The 20,453-nt window shown below is 43.0% G+C and overlaps 1 protein-coding gene across 1 annotated transcript; it reads right to left on the reverse strand.

Moving 5' to 3' along the window:
• LOC115414375 (NLR family CARD domain-containing protein 3-like) lies at positions 1–18,890 on the reverse strand. The gene is given in 11 exon segments (XM_030127698.1): positions 1–550; positions 724–934; positions 5,017–5,190; positions 6,219–6,392; positions 7,283–7,670; positions 7,673–9,043; positions 9,271–9,494; positions 11,071–11,190; positions 13,372–13,497; positions 15,097–15,209; positions 18,811–18,890. Coding segments are annotated over 10 exon segments (2,907 nt in total). The 5' UTR covers positions 15,192–15,209; positions 18,811–18,890; the 3' UTR covers positions 1–526.
• Positions 18,891–20,453: the final 1,563 nt, after the last annotated feature.

The raw sequence follows: 20,453 nt of genomic DNA on the forward strand, positions 1-20,453 counted from the left end.
AAAAAGAACTGGTTCCCATCCCTAAATCTAATCTAATCTAGTCTAATCTGGTCTAATCTAATCTAGTCTAGTCTAATCTGGTCTAATCTAGTCTAAACTAATACATCTGAAGTTTACAGATGAAACCCTTTTTACTTCCTGATTGGATGCTGATGACACTCAAACTGTTCTGGTGTGTTATGACACTGATGCTTTATTTTCAGATACAGAACAGAACTCAGACAGAACCCAAATATGGACACACGTTCACACATAAGATCAGGGGTTCAAACTTCAACTATTTAAATTCAAATCAGATTTCAACCCAGACTTTATAACAATAACAGATCAGATTCATATGATGCTTTTCTATAAACACAAACTCAAAGTGGATCTACTATTCAGAACACAACAGCACAGAACTAGGACAGAGCAGGATTTGAACCGCCAACCCTTCGGTTATTGGACGATCCGCTCTGCCTCCTGAGCCCCGCCCCTTTAGAGTACTTTATACTCCTGCTGCCTGTCATCCATCTGGTTCCAGAGGTCAGAGGTCAAAGGTCACTTCCACCTGATGACAGAAGGAAACACCAGCCCAGTTTAGACGTGGACCACAAACCCACTATGAACCCACCAACAATCCAACACGAACCCACCATGAACCCATCATGAACCCACCACAAACCCACTATGAACTCACTATGAACCTACTACGAACCCACCATGAACCCACCAAGAACTCACCAGGAACCCACCATGAACCCACCCCACATCTACGGACCTCAGAATCTGGAGCGTACACTGTGGACTCTGAACCAGGTCTAGCAGATCCTTCAGATCCAGGTCCTGCAGGTAATTATTCCTGAGGTCCAGTTCTGTGAGATGGGATGGATTGGACCTCAGCGCAGAGGCCAGAGAAGAACAGCTGATGTGGGACAAACTGCAGTGGCTCAACCTGAAAGAAGAAGAAGAAGATGAAAAAGAAGAAGGAGGAGAAGAAGCAGAAGAAGAAGAAGAGGAAGGAGGAGAAGAAGAAGAGGAAGGAGAAGAAGAGGAAGAAGGAGAAGAGGAAGAAGAGGTAGGAGAAGATGAAAAAGAAGAAGAGGAGGAAGAAGAAGAACAAGAGGAGGAAGAAGAGGAAGAAGAAGAAGAGGAGGAGGAAGAAGAAGAGGAAGAAGAAGGAGAAGAAGAAGACAAAAAGTCTTTAAGGGTTAAAGGCCGATGTTTGAGTCTTTAAGGGTTAAAGGTTGACGTTTGGGTCTTTAAGGGTTAAACATAGATGTTTGGGTCTTTAAGGGTTAAAGGCGGACGTTTGGGTCTTTAAGGGTTAAAGGTTGACGTTTGGGTCTTTAAGGGTTAAAGGCGGACGTTTGGGTCTTTAAGGGTTAAAGGTTGACGTTTGGGTCTTTAAGGGTTAAACATAGATGTTTGGGTCTTTAAGGGTTAAAGGCGGACGTTTGGGTCTTTAAGGGTTAAAGGCGGACGTTTGGGTCTTTAAGGGTTAAAGGTTGACGTTTGGGTCTTTAAGGGTTAAAGGTGGACGTTTGGGTCTTTAAGGGTTAAAGGCGGACGTTTGGGTCTTTAAGGGTTAAACATGGATGTTTGGGTCTTTAAGGGTTAAAGATGGACGTTTGGGTCTTTAAGGGTTAAATGTGGTTGTTTGGGTCTTTAAGGGTCAAAGGCGGACTTTTGGGTCTTTAAGGGTTAAAGGCGGACGTTTGGGTCTTTAAGGGTTAAAGGCGGACGTTTGGGTCTTTAAGGGTTAAAGGCGGACGTTTGGGTCTGTCAGGGTTAAAGGTGGACGTTTGGGTCTTTAAGGGTTAAAGGCGGACGTTTGGGTCTTTAAGGGTTAAAGGCTGATGTTTGGGTCTTTAAGGGTTAAAGGCAGACGTTTGGGTCTTTAAGGGTTAAACATAGATGTTTGGGTCTTTAAGGGTTAAAGGCGGATGTTTGAGTCTTTAAGGGTTAAAGGTGGACGTTTGGGTCTTTAAGGGTTAAAGGTGGACGTTTGGGTCTTTAAGGGTTAAAGGTGGACGTTTGAGTCTTTAAGGGTTAAACATGGATGTTTGGGTCTTTAAGGGTTAAAGGTGGACGTTTGGGTCTTTAAGGGTTAAAGGTGGACGTTTGGGTCTTTAAGGGTTAAACATGGATGTTTGGGTCTTTAAGGGTTAAAGGCGGACGTTTGGGTCTGTCAGGGTTAAAGGTGGACGTTTGGGTCTTTAAGGGTTAAAGGCGGACGTTTGGGTCTTTAAGGGTTAAAGGTTGACGTTTGGGTCTTTAAGGGTTAAAGGCTGATGTTTGGGTCTTTAAGGGTTAAAGGCAGACGTTTGGGTCTTTAAGGGTTAAACATAGATGTTTGGGTCTTTAAGGGTTAAAGGCGGATGTTTGAGTCTTTAAGGGTTAAAGGCGGACGTTTGGGTCTTTAAGGGTTAAAGGTGGACGTTTGGGTCTTTAAGGGTTAAAGGTGGACGTTTGGGTCTTTAAGGGTTAAAGGTGGACGTTTGGGTCTTTAAGGGTTAAACATGGATGTTTGGGTCTTTAAGGGTTAAAGGTGGACGTTTGGGTCTTTAAGGGTTAAAGGTTGACGTTTGGGTCTTTAAGGGTTAAAGGCGGACGTTTGGGTCTTTAAGGGTTAAACATGGATGTTTGGGTCTTTAAGGGTTAAAGGTTGACGTTTGGGTCTTTAAGGGTTAAAGGTGGACGTTTGGGTCTTTAAGGGTTAAAGGCAGACGTTTGGGTCTTTAAGGGTTAAAGGTGGACGTTTGGGTCTTTAAGGGTTAAAGGCGGACGTTTGGGTCTGTCAGGGTTAAAGGTGGACGTTTGGGTCTTTAAGGGTTAAAGGCGGACGTTTGGGTCTTTAAGGGTTAAAGGCTGATGTTTGGGTCTTTAAGGGTTAAAGGCAGACGTTTGGGTCTTTAAGGGTTAAACATAGATGTTTGGGTCTTTAAGGGTTAAAGGCGGATGTTTGGGTCTTTAAGGGTTAAAGGCGGACGTTTGGGTCTTTAAGGGTTAAAGGCAGACGTTTGGGTCTTTAAGGGTTAAAGGTGGACGTTTGAGTCTTTAAGGGTTAAACATGGATGTTTGGGTCTTTAAGGGTTAAAGGTGGACGTTTGGGTCTTTAAGGGTTAAAGGTGGACGTTTGGGTCTTTAAGGGTTAAACATGGATGTTTGGGTCTTTAAGGGTTAAAGGCGGACGTTTGGGTCTGTCAGGGTTAAAGGTGGACGTTTGGGTCTTTAAGGGTTAAAGGCGGACGTTTGGGTCTTTAAGGGTTAAAGGTTGACGTTTGGGTCTTTAAGGGTTAAAGGCTGATGTTTGGGTCTTTAAGGGTTAAAGGCAGACGTTTGGGTCTTTAAGGGTTAAACATAGATGTTTGGGTCTTTAAGGGTTAAAGGCGGATGTTTGAGTCTTTAAGGGTTAAAGGCGGACGTTTGAGTCTTTAAGGGTTAAAGGTGGACGTTTGGGTCTTTAAGGGTTAAAGGTGGACGTTTGGGTCTTTAAGGGTTAAACATGGATGTTTGGGTCTTTAAGGGTTAAAGGCGGACGTTTGGGTCTGTCAGGGTTAAAGGTGGACGTTTGGGTCTTTAAGGGTTAAACATGGATGTTTGGGTCTTTAAGGGTTAAAGGCGGACTTTTGGGTCTTTAAGGGTTAAACATGGATGTTTGGGTCTTTAAGGGTTAAAGGCGGACGTTTGGGTCTTTAAGGGTTAAAGGTTGACGTTTGGGTCTTTAAGGGTTAAAGGCTGATGTTTGGGTCTTTAAGGGTTAAAGGCAGACGTTTGGGTCTTTAAGGGTTAAACATAGATGTTTGGGTCTTTAAGGGTTAAAGGCGGACGTTTGAGTCTTTAAGGGTTAAAGGCGGACGTTTGAGTCTTTAAGGGTTAAAGGTGGACGTTTGGGTCTTTAAGGGTTAAAGGTGGACGTTTGGGTCTTTAAGGGTTAAAGGTGGACGTTTGGGTCTTTAAGGGTTAAACATGGATGTTTGGGTCTTTAAGGGTTAAAGGCGGACGTTTGGGTCTGTCAGGGTTAAAGGTGGACGTTTGGGTCTTTAAGGGTTAAAGGCGGACATTTGGGTCTTTAAGGGTTAAAGGTTGACGTTTGGGTCTTTAAGGGTTAAAGGCTGATGTTTGGGTCTTTAAGGGTTAAAGGCAGACGTTTGGGTCTTTAAGGGTTAAACATAGATGTTTGGGTCTTTAAGGGTTAAAGGCGGATGTTTGAGTCTTTAAGGGTTAAAGGGACGTTTGGGTCTTTAAGGGTTAAAGGCGGACGTTTGGGTCTTTAAGGGTTAAATATGGATGTTTGGGTCTTTAAGGGTTAAAGGTGGACGTTTGGGTCTTTAAGGGTTAAACATGGATGTTTGGGTCTTTAAGGGTTAAACATGGATGTTTGGGTCTTTAAGGGTTAAAGGTGGACGTTTGGGTCTTTAAGGGTTAAACATGGATGTTTGGGTCTTTAAGGGTTAAAGGTGGACGTTTGGGTCTTTAAGGGTTAAATGTGGACGTTTGGGTCTTTAAGGGTCAAAGGCGGACGATTGGGTCTTTAAGGGTTAAAGGCGGACGTTTGGGTCTGTCAGGGTTAAAGGCGGACGTTTGGGTCTTTAAGGGTCAAAGGCGGACGTTTGGGTCTTTAAGGGTTAAAAGCGGACGTTTGGGTCTTTAAGGGTCAAAGGCGGACGATTGGGTCTTTAAGGGTTAAAGGCGGACGTTTGGGTCTGTCAGGGTTAAAGGCGGACGTTTGGGTCTTTAAGGGTTAAAAGCGGACGTTTGGGTCTGTCAGGGTTAAAGGCGGACGTTTGGGTCTTTAAGGGTCAAAGGCGGACGTTTGGGTCTTTAAGGGTTAAAAGCGGACGTTTGGGTCTTTAAGGGTCAAAGGCGGACGATTGGGTCTTTAAGGGTCAAAGGCGGACGTTTGGGTCTGTCAGGGTCAAAGGCGGATGTTTGGGTCTTTAAGGGTCAAAGGCGGACGTTTGGGTCTTTAAGGGTTAAAGGTGGACGTTTGGGTCTTTAAAGGTTAAAGGTTAAGGGTTAAAGTGGACTGACCTGAGAGTCTTCATGTGACACTCTGGACTCTGCAGGAACACACACAGCGTCTTCATCCCGGTGTCCTTCAGCTGGTTGTTACTCAGATCCAACTCGGTAAAACGGGACGGATTGGACATGAGCGCCGAGGACAGAGACGAACAGCTGAGCTCCGACAGGCCGCAGCTGCTCAGCCTGGAACAGAACGGAACGTGACGACAGTTCTGACGGGTTCTACTGCACAAACAGGGACGGAGTTCAACATCCACACTGCACATGCTCAGTGCGCGTCAGCCGTGACACGACAGAGTTTAAAGCAGGGGTCTTAAACAGGGGTCGGGACCGGAAAATAATAAATGAATAACCTTTAAATAATAACTGCAAATTTTTGTCTTTGTTTTAGGTGCAAAAACCCCCCCATTAACTTATGAAAATACTTTTATAAACTATGCAAACAAAAAAGATGTGAATAACCTGAAAAAACTGAAATTTCTTCAGAAAAATCAGTGCAATTTTAACAATATTCTGCCTCCACTTATCATTTGTACATGTGCATTATGGATCAGATCTACAAAGACACTAAACACTTAGGAACAGGAAGAAGAGAGTTCAAATTGTGTTGCATTTTCTGTAGACATTTCAGGTTGTTCATATTTGTTCAGGTTATTCACATTTTATTGTTACAAGATAGTTTGTAAATGTAAATATTTTCATAATTTAATGTTATTTTTGCACTAAAAGACAAAAATTTAAAGTTATTAATTCAAGATTTTTTGCTAAATTTGAGATTTTTTTTTGGCTTAACTGAAGACTTTTTTTACGTAATTGAAGATTTTTTTATACTTAACTAAAGATTTTTTTACGTAACTGAAGATTTTTTTATGTAACTGAAGATTTTTTTTACTTAATTAAAGATTTTTTACGTAATTGAAGATTTTTTTTATGTAATTGAAGATTTTTTGTACTTAATTGAAGATTTTTTTTGTTTAATTCAAGATTTTTTTGCTCAATTTAAGAGTTTTTGCTAAATTTGAGATTTTTTTTGTCTTAATCGAAGATTTTTTTCCTTAATTGAAGATTTTTTTGCTTAATTGAATTTTTTTTTTTTTTTGCTTAATTCAAGATTTTTTGCCAAATTTGAGATTTTTTTTGGTCAGATAAATGTCAGATGAATGTCAAATGAAGAACCTGAAGCTGTGGAGGCCCAGTGGACCTGGACGCACCTCAGAGTCTTCAGTCTGCAGTTAGGACTCTCCAGTCCAGCACACAGGAGCCTGACCCCTGAGTCCTCCACGCTGGTCCAACTCAGATCCAGCTGGGTCAGATAAGATGGACTGGACTTCAGCGCAGAGACCAGGACCTCCATGTGGGTCTGAGACATTCCACAGTAGGACAGCCTGCAAAGAGATCCACATGTGGGCGGAGTCTGGACTGAACTGACCTGAGTGAATGTGGGGGCGGAGTCTGGACTGAACTGACCTGTGAATATGGGCGGAGTCTGGACTGAACTGACCTGTGTGAATATGGGCGGAGTCTGGACGGAACTGACCTGTGTGAATATAGGCGGAGTCTGGACTGAACTGACCTGTGTGAATGTGGGTGGAGTCTGGACTGAATTGACCTGAGAGAATGTGGGCGGAGTCTGGACTGAACTGACCAGAGTGAATGTGGGGGCGGAGTCTGGACTGAACTGACCTGTGTGAATATAGGTGGAGTCTGGACTGAACTGACCTGTGTGAATATAGGTGGAGTCTGGACTGAACTGACCTGTGTGAATATGGGCGGAGTCTGGACTGAACTGACCTGTATGAATGTGGGCGGAGTCTGGACTGAACTGACCTGTGTGAATGTGGGCGGAGTCTGGACTGAACTGACCTGTGTGAATATAGGCGGAGTCTGGACTGAACTGACCTGTGTGAATGTGGGGGCGGAGTCTGGACTGAACTGACCTGAGTGAATGTGGGGGTGGAGTCTGGACTGAACTGACCTGAGTGACTGTGGGCGGAGCCTGGACTGAACTGACCTGAGTGACTGTGGGGGCGGAGTCTGGACTGAACTGACCTGAGTGAATGTGGGGGTGGAGTCTGGACTGAACTGACCTGAGTGACTGTGGGGGCGGAGTCTGGACTGAACTGACCTGATTGACTGTGGGGACGGAGTCTGGACTGAACTGACCTGAACAGGTGGAGGGACTTTTTGCAGTGAATGAATTAAAACTACCAACAACTCCTTTAAGCAAAGAAGGAATGACACAAATTTCATATCTTGGAATCCCAGCAGAACTTACCGAAACTTTCTGCAGTTCCTCACAGCTGGAATCAGTCTCAGTCTTCCCTTGGGTGTCGTGTTGTACCTGTCCAGGTCCAGCTCCTCCAGAACCTCCTCGGACATCTGTAACATGTAGGCCAGAGCTGAGCAGTGAATCTGAGAGAGTTCCCTCTGAGGGAATCGCTCATTTGACTTCAGGAACTCTTGGATCTCCCGATGGACCGTTTGGTCATTCATCTCCATCAGACAATGGAAGATGTTGATGCATCTGTCAGGATCGATTAACTTTGTGTTCATGTCCTTCAGGTTGTAGATGGCCTTTTGGATATTTCTTGATTTGCTCGTCTGACCCAGCAGACCTCCTAAAACTCTCTGGTTGGACTCCAGACAGAGGCCGTGGACGAAACGAACAGGTCCAGATGTCCATTTTCACTTTTGAGGGATTTCACCATGGCTTTTTGGAGGAAGACATCAAGTGGTAGCTGATGGTCCCAGTCTCCCAGAAACCCCTCCAGAACCTCCTTGTTGCTGTTGGTATAACAGTGGTAGATGTAGACCGCAGCCAGAAACTCCTGAACACTCAGATGAACAAAGCTGTAGATGGTTTTGTGGAAAATCCCATTCTCTGTCCTGAGGATCTCTGTACAAACTCCAGAGTAAACCAGGGCCTCTGTGACGTCCAGACCACATTGCTCTACATCTTCTTGGTAGAACATGATGTTTCCTTTCTTCAGTTGTTCAAATGCCAGCTTCCCCAACTTCAGAAGAACTTCTCTGTCCTTGTCCGTCAGCTCCTGTGGACTCATGTCAAGGACTTTTTCATACTTGTTCTTCTTCCTCTTGGTCTGGACCACGATGAAGTGTGAGTACAGGTTGGTCAGGGTCTTGGGCAGATCTCCTCTTTGGTCTGAAGTCAACATGTGCTCCAGAACTGTAGAACTGATCCAGCAGAAGACTGGGATTTGACACATGATGTGGAGCATTCTGGATTTCTTGATGTGTAGGATGATTCTGCTGGACAGATCTTCATCACTGGATCTCCTCCTGAAGTACTCCTCCTTCTGGGCGTCAGTGATGAATCCTCGGACTTCTGTTACCCTGTCAACACATGAAGGAGGGATCTGATTGGCTGCTGCAGGTCTAGATGTTATCCAGATGAGAGCTGATGGAAGCAGGTTCCCCTTGATGAGGTTGGTCAACAGGACGTTGACCGGTTTCTTCTGGGTGACATCTGAAACCACCTGACCGTCGAGGAAATCCAGTGACAGTCTGCTTTCATCCAGGCCATCGAAGATCAACAGAAGTTTGCAGACGCTGATCTGCTCTGGTGTGACCTTCTGTAATGTTGGATAGAAAACATCGAGCAGTGTCAGTAGACTGTACTGCTCATCTCTGACCAAGTTCAGCTCTCTGAAGGACAGCAGAACCACTAGACTGATGTCCTGGTTTTCCAAACCCTCAGCCCAGTCCAGAGTGAACTTCAGCACCGAGAAGGTTTTTCCAACTCCGGCGACGCCGTTGGTCAGAACCACTCTGATGGGTTCCTGCTGGTCCGGTAAGGCTTTGAAGATGTCCTGACATCTGATGGGTTTGTCGTGGATGATCTTCTTGGTGTGCGCCTCCAGCGTCCTCACCTCATGTTGGGTCTGAACGTCTTCACTCTGTCCCTCTGTGATGTAGAGCTCAGTGTAGACCCGGTTCAGATGGGTTCTACTTCCTGCTTCGTCGGTTCCTTCAGTCACACGTTCACATCTGCTCCTCAGACTGAGCTTAAGTTCATCTGAAACCACAAAATCAAACCCATTCAAATGAAGGCAGTCCAGTTCAGGAGAATTTGACCCGGTCCTGTCCATGGAACTGCTGGTTCTCCATGGACAGGAAATGGGCATCTCCAGAAAACCTGCTGTACAAGAACATCTGCAACAAAATTAAGAACATTTTCTACAGCACAATAATAATATTCCCGCTGATGGATCTGAAGCGTCTGTTTCAGAACCTCTGACTCACTTTGTAAGACACTGTCCATCTGCGGTCCAGTTTCGGTTCTGGATCTCTTTCCACACTGGAGACAGGGGGAGTCTCCTGATGGACCAGACTGGTCCCAGTATGAAGTGATGCATGGTCTGCAGAACCAGTGTCCACAGCTGGTCTGGACCGGATCACTCAGAACCTTCAGACACAGAGAACAGGACGCTGGGTCCACTTCAGAACTAGGACTCCTCTTCATCTGACTGTGGACAGCAACAAGTTCTTCAGTGGAGGACAATCAAGAAGAAGAAGAACCACAGCTGAAACAAACAGGGCCATAGGGCCGGAACCTGGTACAGGTAATAATAATAATAATAATAATAATAATAATAATAATAATAACAATAATAATAATAAAATAATAATAATAACAATAATAATGATAATAATAATAATGATGGCTGCCAATCCACGCCAACAACCAAACATCCACACCAGACGGAGAAGGATTCAAACCGCTAACCCTCTGGATATTGGACGACCTGCTTTAACTCTTCAAGCACTTTAAAAACAACCCAGTTGGTCAAAGTACAGACTCGTTGTCTTCCTCTTATCTGGGTCTGGGGGTGGGGCAGAGGAGCCCACACAGCCCCCCCCCCCCCCCCCCCCCCCCCCCCCAACAATAATAATGATAATAATAATAATGATGGCTGCCAATCCACGCCAACAACCAAACATCCACACCAGACGGAGAAGGATTCAAACCGCTAACCCTCTGGATATTGGACGACCTGCTTTAACTCTTCAAGCACTTTAAAAACAACCCAGTTGGTCAAAGTACAGACTCGTTGTCTTCCTCTTATCTGGGTCTGGGGGTGGGGCAGAGGAGCCCACACAGCCCCCCCACACACACACACACACACACAGACACTTCCATCAGCTCTTCTGGGAAAATCCCGAGGTGTTCCCAGACCACCGACAAAATCCGTCCAGCGTGTACTGGGTCGGCCCTGACGTCTCCTCCCAGACGGACACACCCCTCACTAGATGAACCTCCTCCACTGGTTCCTCTTGACGTGGAGGGAGGAGCAGCAGCTCTCCTCTGAGTTCCTCCCAGAGGTCCAAGCTCCTCCCCCTATCTCTAAGGCTGACCCTGCCCACCCTGCACAGGAAACTCATTTTGTTCCCTTGTACTAGTGACCCGGTTCTGTGGGTCAGTACCCAGAGTTCATGACCACAGCTGAGGGTCAGAACACAGTAAATCCAGAGCTTCTCCTTTGGGCTTAGCTCCCTCTTCACCACAACGGACCGGTTTAGCGTCCGCATCACTGCAGGCTCCACCCTGATCTGCCTGTCAACCTACTGCTCCATCCTACCCTCACTACTGAATAAGATCCAGAGATACTTAAACTCCTCCACCTGAGGCCGGACCCCCCCCGACCCAGAGTGGACACTCCACCCTTTTCCATCTGAGGACCATGTCCTCAGACTTGGAGGTGCTCATCCCAGCCTCTTCACACTCAGCTGTGAACCATTCCAGAGAGAGCTGGAGGTGGATGGAGCTAAGAGGACCACACTATCTGCAAAATAGAAGACATGTTCCAAAAACAGGAACTGTACAGAGGACCTCCATGTTTGTTTTCATCAACACCCTCCGTCTCTAATTGACCCCACCCCCAACTTTTCTGTCCAATGCCAGAGCAGTTTGTCACATGTGCTTCTGTTTCCACACTTTGGTCCAATGAGGATGAGACGGAACCAAAGGAAAAAATAAAGTCTGCATTGGATCTGAACCAAAGAAGTGGAACCCAAGGACTGTCCAGGAGAAGACAGACTTACTGTGTGTCTGAAGGTCCAGGTCCAGGACTGAAGCATGGAGGTGGGTCTTTAGACCAGTCACTCTTCATAGACAGACAGACGGACACTGGAGACTCTGGTCTGGTTCTGATCCACTGAGCTCTGGAAAGAACCAACATAGAACCAGTGTTTATGTGTGAATGGACACACACACACACACACACACTACTATTTATAGTTGTGTTGGTCCTTTACGCCATACTCACCAGGACTGTACAGAGTTTCTCCAGCAATAAACCTTGGATTAATCTGAACATAAAGGTTCTTTTAAAGGAGAAGACGAGGAACTGAAAACTGTCCAGAAGACAAAGAGGAACTGAAGATTGTCCAGTAGGAGCTGAGGAGGAAAATGAGCGGTGGGAAGGACAGATACAGGAAGAAGATGGAGGACCAGCTGCAGGAGAACAACACCAAGGGAGTTTGGAGAGGCCTGGACACCATCTAAGACCACCAGGAACCAGACTCATCTGAGACCACCAGGAACCAAACTCATCTGAGACCACCAGGAACCAAACTCATCTGAGACCACCATCACATACTGGACTGTGGACCACCTCACATACTGGACTGTGGACAACCTCACATACTGGACTGTGGACTACCTCACATACTGGACTGTGGACCACCTCACATACTGGACTGTGGACCACCTCACATACTGGACCGTGGACTGCCTCATATACTGGACCATGGACCACCTCACATACTGGACTGTGGACTACCTCACATACTGGACTGTGGACCACCTCACATACTGGACTGTGGACCACCTCACATACTGGACTGTGGACTACCTCACATACTGGACTGTGGACCACCTCACATACTGGACTGTGGACCACCTCACATACTGGACTGTGGACCGCCTCATATACTGGACCGTGGACCACCTCACATACTGGACTGTGGACTACCTCACATACTGGACTGTGGACCACCTCACATACTGGACTGTGGACTACCTCACATACTGGACTGTGGACCACCTCACATACTGGACCGTGGACCACCTCACATACTGGACTGTGGACTACCTCACATACTGGACTGTGGACCACCTCACATACTGGACTGTGGACCACCTCACATACTGGACTGTGGACCGCCTCATATACTGGACCGTGGACCGCCTCACATACTGGACCGTGGACTGCCTCATATACTGGACCGTGGACTGCCTCATATACTGGACCGTGGACCGCCTCACATACTGGACTGTGGACTACCTCACATACTGGACTGTGGACTACCTCACATACTGGACTGTGGACTACCTCACATACTGGACTGTGGACTACCTCACATACTGGACCGTGGACTACCTCACATACTGGACGTGGACCACCTCACATACTGGACCGTGGACCACCTCACATACTGGACCGTGGACCACCTCACATACTGGACCGTGGACCACCTCACATACTGGACCGTGGACCACCTCACATACTGGACTGTGGACCACCTCACATACTGGACCGTGGACCACCTCACATACTGGACCGTGGACCACCTCACATACTGGACTGTGGACCACCTCACATACTGGACTGTGGACTACCTCACATACTGGACTGTGGACCACCTCACATACTGGACTGTGGACCGCCTCATATACTGGACCGTGGACCGCCTCACATACTGGACCGTGGACCGCCTCATATACTGGACTGTGGACCGCCTCACATACTGGACTGTGGACCACCTCACATACTGGACTGTGGACTACCTCAACAGCCGTCCACATTATGACGACCCAGGGCTGTGTGTCTGAGACGGTTCTCTATAGTGTAGGAGCCCTCCAGGGAACGGGTACTGGTCCCGTTTGTCTTCACCCTCTACACTGCTGACCTTTCCCATCTGTTGCCCACCTGTCACCTGCAGAAGCTCTCTGTCCACTCTGCCATCGTTGGACTCATCACAAACGAGGACAGCAGGTCCTACAGAGGACTTATCCAGGACTTTGAGGACTGGTGCCAGCGAAACCACCTCCTGATCAATGCCAGTAAGACCAAGGAGCTGGTTGTGGACTTTTGTTGGTGCCCCAAAAACAGGAACTGTACGGAGGACCTCCATGTTTGTTTTCATCAACACCCTCCATCTCCGATTGACCCCACCCCCCTGACTTTTCTGTCCAATGCCAGTGCAGTTTGTCACATGCTGCTTCTGTTTCCACACTTTGGTCCAATGAGAATGAGACGGAACCAAAGGAAAAACTAGTCTGCACTGGATTTAAACCAAAGAAGAGGAACCAAAGGACTGTCCAGGAGAAGACAGACTTACTGTGGGTCTGAAGGTCCAGGTCCAGGTCCAGGACTGAAGCATGGAGGTGGGTCTTTAGACCAGTCACTCTTCATAGACAGACAGACGGACACTGAAGACTCTGGTCTGGTTCTGATCCACTGAGCTCTGGAAAGAACCAACACAGAACCAGTGTTTATGTGTGGATGTAGGGGTGAAACGATTCCTCGAGTTATTCGAGTACCTCGATTACAAAAAATGATTGAGGAATTTTCTCTGCCTCAAGGAATCGCTTATTTAATTGTAAAACTCACAGCACGGCATTTTGCACTTAATGTGACACTACGCGCTTACATTACTCATGCAAAGGAAGATGACGGAGGACGCGGAAGTGTACGGATGAAGCAGCGGGAAGATGGAATAGATGAGTGAATACACAATGATGACGAAAGACAAAAAAACATAAAAAAGACAGAAAATGTCGAAAGTGTAGAAGCATTTCAGACTGAACAGCAAGGTGAACACCATGACATGTATCCATTGTAACACAGCCCTTCCATACCACAACAGCACAGCTGCGATGGAGCATCTTCTCATAAGACCCCCAGAATGGAGCGGAGGACCCCAGGTAAAATAAAATTAACGTAGCGCAAATCCATGAGATTAACGTTAATGTACCTTACTAGCATAATGTTAGCCCTGTGGAGGGCTAGGTTTGTGTTCATTATGGAACTGTCGAATGTGTGGCTAGTTTAGTACGATTGTGACGAGCACAGATTTAGGCAGTGAGCCGTGATTTACACAGATAATCTCCCAAAAGCACGACCAAAATGGTGCATGGGTTGGTGACAGTGTTCTCTTACCTTGTCACGGCCTGATTTTGGCAAAATCCAACTACTTTTTGCAGAAATGAAGCAAATCATCAATTAACTGGACATTTGTGTGTGTGTGGTGGGGTGTTATAGGTTATGAGACAGATAAGGTGGGGGGGCCATTGCCTTGATTCTCCTGAGTATAGCAGAAATGTGTAAAACTGTTCATGCATGGACTCGTTCCAAGTTCCCGTTCAAATGTTCTTGCCTCTTATATGCCACAGCTAATTCCTGTTTTGTCTAAACTGTAAATTCTGAAACTTAGAGATGCCAAAGTTAAGTTGCACAACAAAAAGGCAATGGTTATGCCTTTTTCTTTAAAATTTATTAATGCCTTATATTTTTGATACTTAGAAGAAACACTAAGTTGAAAGTAATTAAATTTTATTTATTTTTATTTGTGTTTGCAATTGCCTCTCTGGAAATGTTTCTAGTCAAGAAAATATATTTTGTTGCATATGCACAATATGAATGTAAGAAATAAAACTGTTAATTATAAAAAAAAAAAAGGAAACTAATTGGTGCTTCATTATTAAGTGAAATACTTTATTTCCTCTTGTGTATTTATAATTGCTTTCTAACCAAGCAAAAATAAGTTTTATCCAATTACTCAATCGAAGGAATTTTCAGTAGAATACTCGAATACTAAAATATTCGATAGCTGCAGCCCTAGTGTAAACACACACACACATATATATATATATATATATATATATATATATATATATATATATATACATACACACACACACACAGAGAGAGAGAGAGAGAGATCCAGGATGGAACAGAGACAGATGGTGATAATAAATAAATACATACATACATACATACATATAAAACCAGGGTGAAGCTGATACGCCTCCTGGATCTTGGACCAAATCCACTTCAGACTCACTGTGTGTTGGAGGTCTGGGGTCCATGGTGGACTGGATCTGGACCAGGATCACTGATGGGCGATGATGAACAATCCTTGTCTTCACTGAGACTCATCCTGTGAATTCAGCCGGCCTGAAACAAACACAAGACAAAGACAAAGAACTTTCACTTTCATTTCTGCTGCTGTTACTGAACCCCCCCTCCCCACACACACACACACACACACACACACACACACACACACACACACACACACACACACACACACACTCTAAGGCTTGTTCTTCCCTTAAATCAAACAGGGCATGTCTCAGCAGTGTCAGACTGACACAGTGACTGTTCATTGGATAAGAACTTCTAACCCAGATAACTGACAGGAAGTCTCATATTTCTGTAGGTACTGGAACACGGTTAAATTAAAGATTTGTCTGAAATCATTTTTAAATATGAAATTAGCCAAAAACATGCTCAGTTATGGCACTATGAGAAAAGTTAATTTAACTTTTTTGTTTACTAATTTAGTATTTTTTGCTAATTGTTTATTTTTTGTTTGCATTTTGTTTGTTTAATATTTAACTATATATATATTTTTTATTTTTATGGTTATTACTTTCATTCTTTAGTATTTAGTACTTTTTGTTTTGTGTTTCCTTATTGGTTTAGACCATGGGCACCTGGGTATAAATAGGGAGCACCAAGTTAGACCAGCATGCACCTGGGTGGGCCTATGGTTTTATACCAGACAACCGGACTAGATAACCAGTCATTCACGCACAGACAGGATGAGCAGGACAGACAGCACAAAAGGCCTTGGTTATTATTTGCCTACAAAATCCAAAAAATAAACCACTTGAAATACATCTCATGGTATGGACATTGTATTTTCGACTGTGTAAACCACAAACCCATGGTGTATCTAGTGGTTATTTGTGTTACGTTAAAGTCTGAAGTTCAGTCATCTTTAAGTTGATTTCATTTTGATGACAAATAGCCGCTACAATCACCTTGGAGAAGGTTTACACAAACATGGATAACATGGTGTTCTGGCTCAAATTTGGGGCAAATAAAGTTTGCATGTGATAATACACAGGTTAAACTATACTGAGGTTAAAAATGGGAACAAAATATGGAACCTCCTAGATTTTAAAACTAAAAGAGTGCGGAAAACATCAGCTTTACCTGAAAAAACAACTAAAATATGTACCATAACATTATTTTATTATATAAAAAACAACCATGTTATATCACAGATGTATACATTTAAATTGTTAAAATAAGTTTTAACAGCAATATGTATGAACAGAATTCAACATCTGTGTAACTTCAAAAGTCTTACGCACTCTGTTTTTCACTGTTCACACCAATAATGGATGGACTGGATTCAACAGAATTTAAGTCAGATACTTTTCCATCACATCAGACTTAAATACTTCAGTGTCTGAACATCTCCTGTACAGTTTGAAAAAGCTGCTTCTGCTCATGTACGAGTAGAGAACAAACTGTGGCATTAAAACAGTCCAGTCATTGGCGGTTTGACGGACGAACAGCCCAACAACAGTGTCCACTGCAGGACTCAGTGATGACACATGCACTTTTCTAAACCTTTAATCATTTAACAACGAAGAAAGAAAATGTCAGCGATGCAAATGAGCTGACGTCAAAAACCAGTAATAATTACATATGCAGAAGACGCCATTTAGGTCTGAGTTTACACTGGCCCATGCCAACACAACAAACATTTCATACAACAACCCCCCCCGCCCCTCCGAACTCATTCTGCAGGTTTCCTTTGAACCAGTGAAATAAAAGCCTTTAGTTTGGAGTCAAACTGTGGAAAAACGGCAGATTTAAGCCACGCCCACGTCCTCACCTCCTCTAAAAACACCCACTGAAGTCCTGTCGGTCACAAATAAACCCAGTGTCTGGAGAAAAACACAAGAGTTTAGGCTTTAAACCGTTTTTAACGTCGACGCAGTTGTAAACATCCGGTAGAAGAACATTTCAAAAATAAAAGCACACGAAGAAGAAGACAGAAAAGAAACTAAAAGACTAAAAGAAAAAGAACAAAAAATATGAAAAGAAGAAAAAGAAAAAGAACAAAAAAAAAAAAAACTAAAAAAAATTAAAAGTAGAAAGAAAACTCTATATTTTATAGGTATTTTGTCTTTTCTAATCCTGACTCCACCTCCTGACCTCTGACCTCTATTGTTAGTTGATATGTAGGCCTACCTGGGAAACACAAAGACCGCAAAGGACAGATGCAGACAAGGATCCAGACCAGTACCAGATCCAGACAAGACCAGTACCAGTACCAGACCAGATCCAGACCCAGAGTCTGTATCAGTTTCAGTCAAACGGACTCGGACGCACCGTGTACAGTCCCCTTCTTCCAGCTCAGACTCTAAACCTGTACCTGGGTCACATGACTGAGGCCCCGCCCCCACAGGCTTTCATGTTTACCTGTCCAACCGGGTTCACTGCAACTGAACTTGAGTCAAAAGAGTCTGTTTCTGTTTGTGGACCCAGAGTGTGATCCAACATTCAGCGAAGGAAAAGAAACAACGAAGGAAAAGAAACAGTGAAGGAAAAGAAACAACAGGAATTCACCCAAAACAATGATCATCCACAAACACCTCATAATAATGATAATAAGAAAAATAAATATTATTATTATTTTATAAATATAATTATTATAATTATTATTACTGATCAGAGATTTACTTTAGCTTTTAAGTTTAATTTGTTCACATTCTCAGAATACTTCATTTCATCCTCTTTATTTTCTATACTGAACATATTGTCTATAAATATAAAAGTTTTGAACAAAGATTAAAATGACAAAGTTTTTACTTTCATGATTCTTTTTTTCTTTACAAACTGAACATAATCACATTAGTTTTGTTGTTTTATGTCGTTTTCATCTCCATTTTTGTTCATTTTTAATCAATAAACTGACTGTATTAAATCAACCAGTCACATAAATAGTGAATCAACTGGAATTTAAATCAGTTCAGACAGAACATTCATTTAAAGACAGTAAATAAAGGCATCTGTTCAAAGTGGATCATTTTCTTCAATAAATTAAACTTCAGATGTTTTTTTTTTTTTTTTTTAAATTGATTTCAGTGTTTGTCTTTTGATTGGAGTTTTTTTATTTCATATTTGTTCATTTCTTCAGTTTGACTCAAAGGTTCTTTTATGAACTTTGAACTTTTCTTCTGTTTTTGGTCCAAATCATCTGCAAATATTTAGTTTAATAAACACTGCGTCTGCGCCTGCGTCAAACGGACACAGACCAGGACCCAGACCCAGACCCAGTCTAAAACCTCGGACCATGGTGAGAATTCATCTCATGTTCAATTCATTTTAATTCAAGTCACTGAATTAAATGACAATAAAACCATAAAACTTTACGTTTTTATTGAAGTGTATTTAAGTGAGGGAAAAACCAGAGCAAAAGGAAAAACAAATTCCAGGTAAAGTCCTGATCTTAATGTGGACACGGAACCGAACTGGACGGGATTCACTAACGTATCGGATCCAAAACCCGTTCCGTTAGACCCCTTCCTTCAGATCTGGGCTCCTGGTCCTGGTCCTGACTAACTGAACCATCAGTCCTGGTTCTGATCCTGGTCCTGGTTCGGAGTGTAATTCCCTTAAAGTTCTGTGATCACGTGACCCTGTATTTGATCCTTTTCAGTCGTGGTCCAGAGTTCCCTCATAATGGACTCACCTTAAACCTGGACCCGCGGTGCCCCTCCTCAACATGGAATCCGGACCTGGTTCCTGCTTCGGGGCCGCGCACTGTTCTCCGTGCCCGCGCGACCCTGAGCGCGCACATTCTGACACGGCTGTATTTCCTGTTTTTAACCGTCATGTTTGACTCATGTCACGTTATTAAACCGGACAAAAACTACAAAAACTAGGGAAAAAAAAAAAAAAAGAATAAACCGGACAAAGACTATTTTAATCCAAACTGTCAGATACTGAAGAATGATCCGGTTTTAATTAATTTGACCCTTTAATTCATCAGATATTATTAACTATGTACAGTACAAACCAGCATTAAAGTAAGTAATTAATAAACAGTTTTAAAAGATTAAGATAAAACTCAAATAAATGGTGGAACCTTAAACCCTCTGTTGGAATAATGTAAATATAAAATTTACTTATATTATATATAAATATGATGGAGTTTATAATCTATTATTATTATTATTATTATTATTATTATTATTATTATTATTGAGTTTTGTGTGGAAATCATAACAAATAAAACATCCAGGACGTGTTAATATCAACAAAAATAAATAAATAAATAAATAAATAAATAAATAAATAAATAAATAAATAAAAATTATTATTATTATTATTATTATTAATAATAATAATAATAATAATAATAATAATAATAATAATAATAATAATAATGAACAGAACAAAACAAAAAACACTGATTCATGACATATTTAGCGCAAACCGTTCCGTGACGGTTTGTACTCTTATTTTGAAAAACTTAGATACTGAGTTTGCTACTTCCGGTTTGTTCTGCTCGACAACGGCGGCTGAAAGGGCTTTGGTTCCCGGTTCTGGTAAGAACAAATGATTAGAGAGAGTCACGTTTTACATCAGAACAGAAATAACGACACACAAACCGATCAGTCAAACTTTTATGTGGTCTGGTGGTGGGCAGGTGAAGCCTCATGAAGCACTGAGGCTTTCCTAACAACTGTGCTGAAAAAGGTTCAACGCTTCAGTGAAGGTGACATCTGGTGGACAACTGAAGCCATAGCAACCAGTGAAGAGCACCACTGAAGCACTGACACTTTTTGAATCCCATGTCAGCAACAAAAGTTCAGAGAAGACTGCATGGTCATTCAGGTGTTTGGTTCATTCATCCCAAATAATGATTACATCATCATTACACAGAAGTACATCTAAAATCTTTATTAAAAGGATAAAAATAATAATATGCAGATGCTCTCACCCATACTCTAAAACACATTCCAGATTAACCCAAAGAATAAATCTAAATTATATGAAGGGTTAAATGTTGGTTAAGAGTTTATTTAAAGCTTTAAGTTTTATTTAAAAACTGTACTAAAAGGCCATAACACGATAAGAGATCCTTCTGACTTTGCAAATGATCATGGTGTTTGAACTCAGAAACACTGTTTTTCTTTTCTTTCTTTTCTTTCTTTTCTTTTTGTGAAGTGTTTTATTCCAGTGTTTTTAAAGAAAACCTTAAAGATAATGGTTTGTCATTTGGAGACTTGTATGGTTGATTTGGAATGATTATTCACAGAAGCAGACAAGTTGTTTATCTTCACAGGTTTTTATTTAGAAATATAACTTTTTCCACTGTGGCAGGCTTCA

This window comes from Sphaeramia orbicularis, chromosome 22, assembly GCF_902148855.1.
Source record: "Sphaeramia orbicularis chromosome 22, fSphaOr1.1, whole genome shotgun sequence".
NCBI lineage: Eukaryota > Metazoa > Chordata > Actinopteri > Kurtiformes > Apogonidae > Sphaeramia > Sphaeramia orbicularis.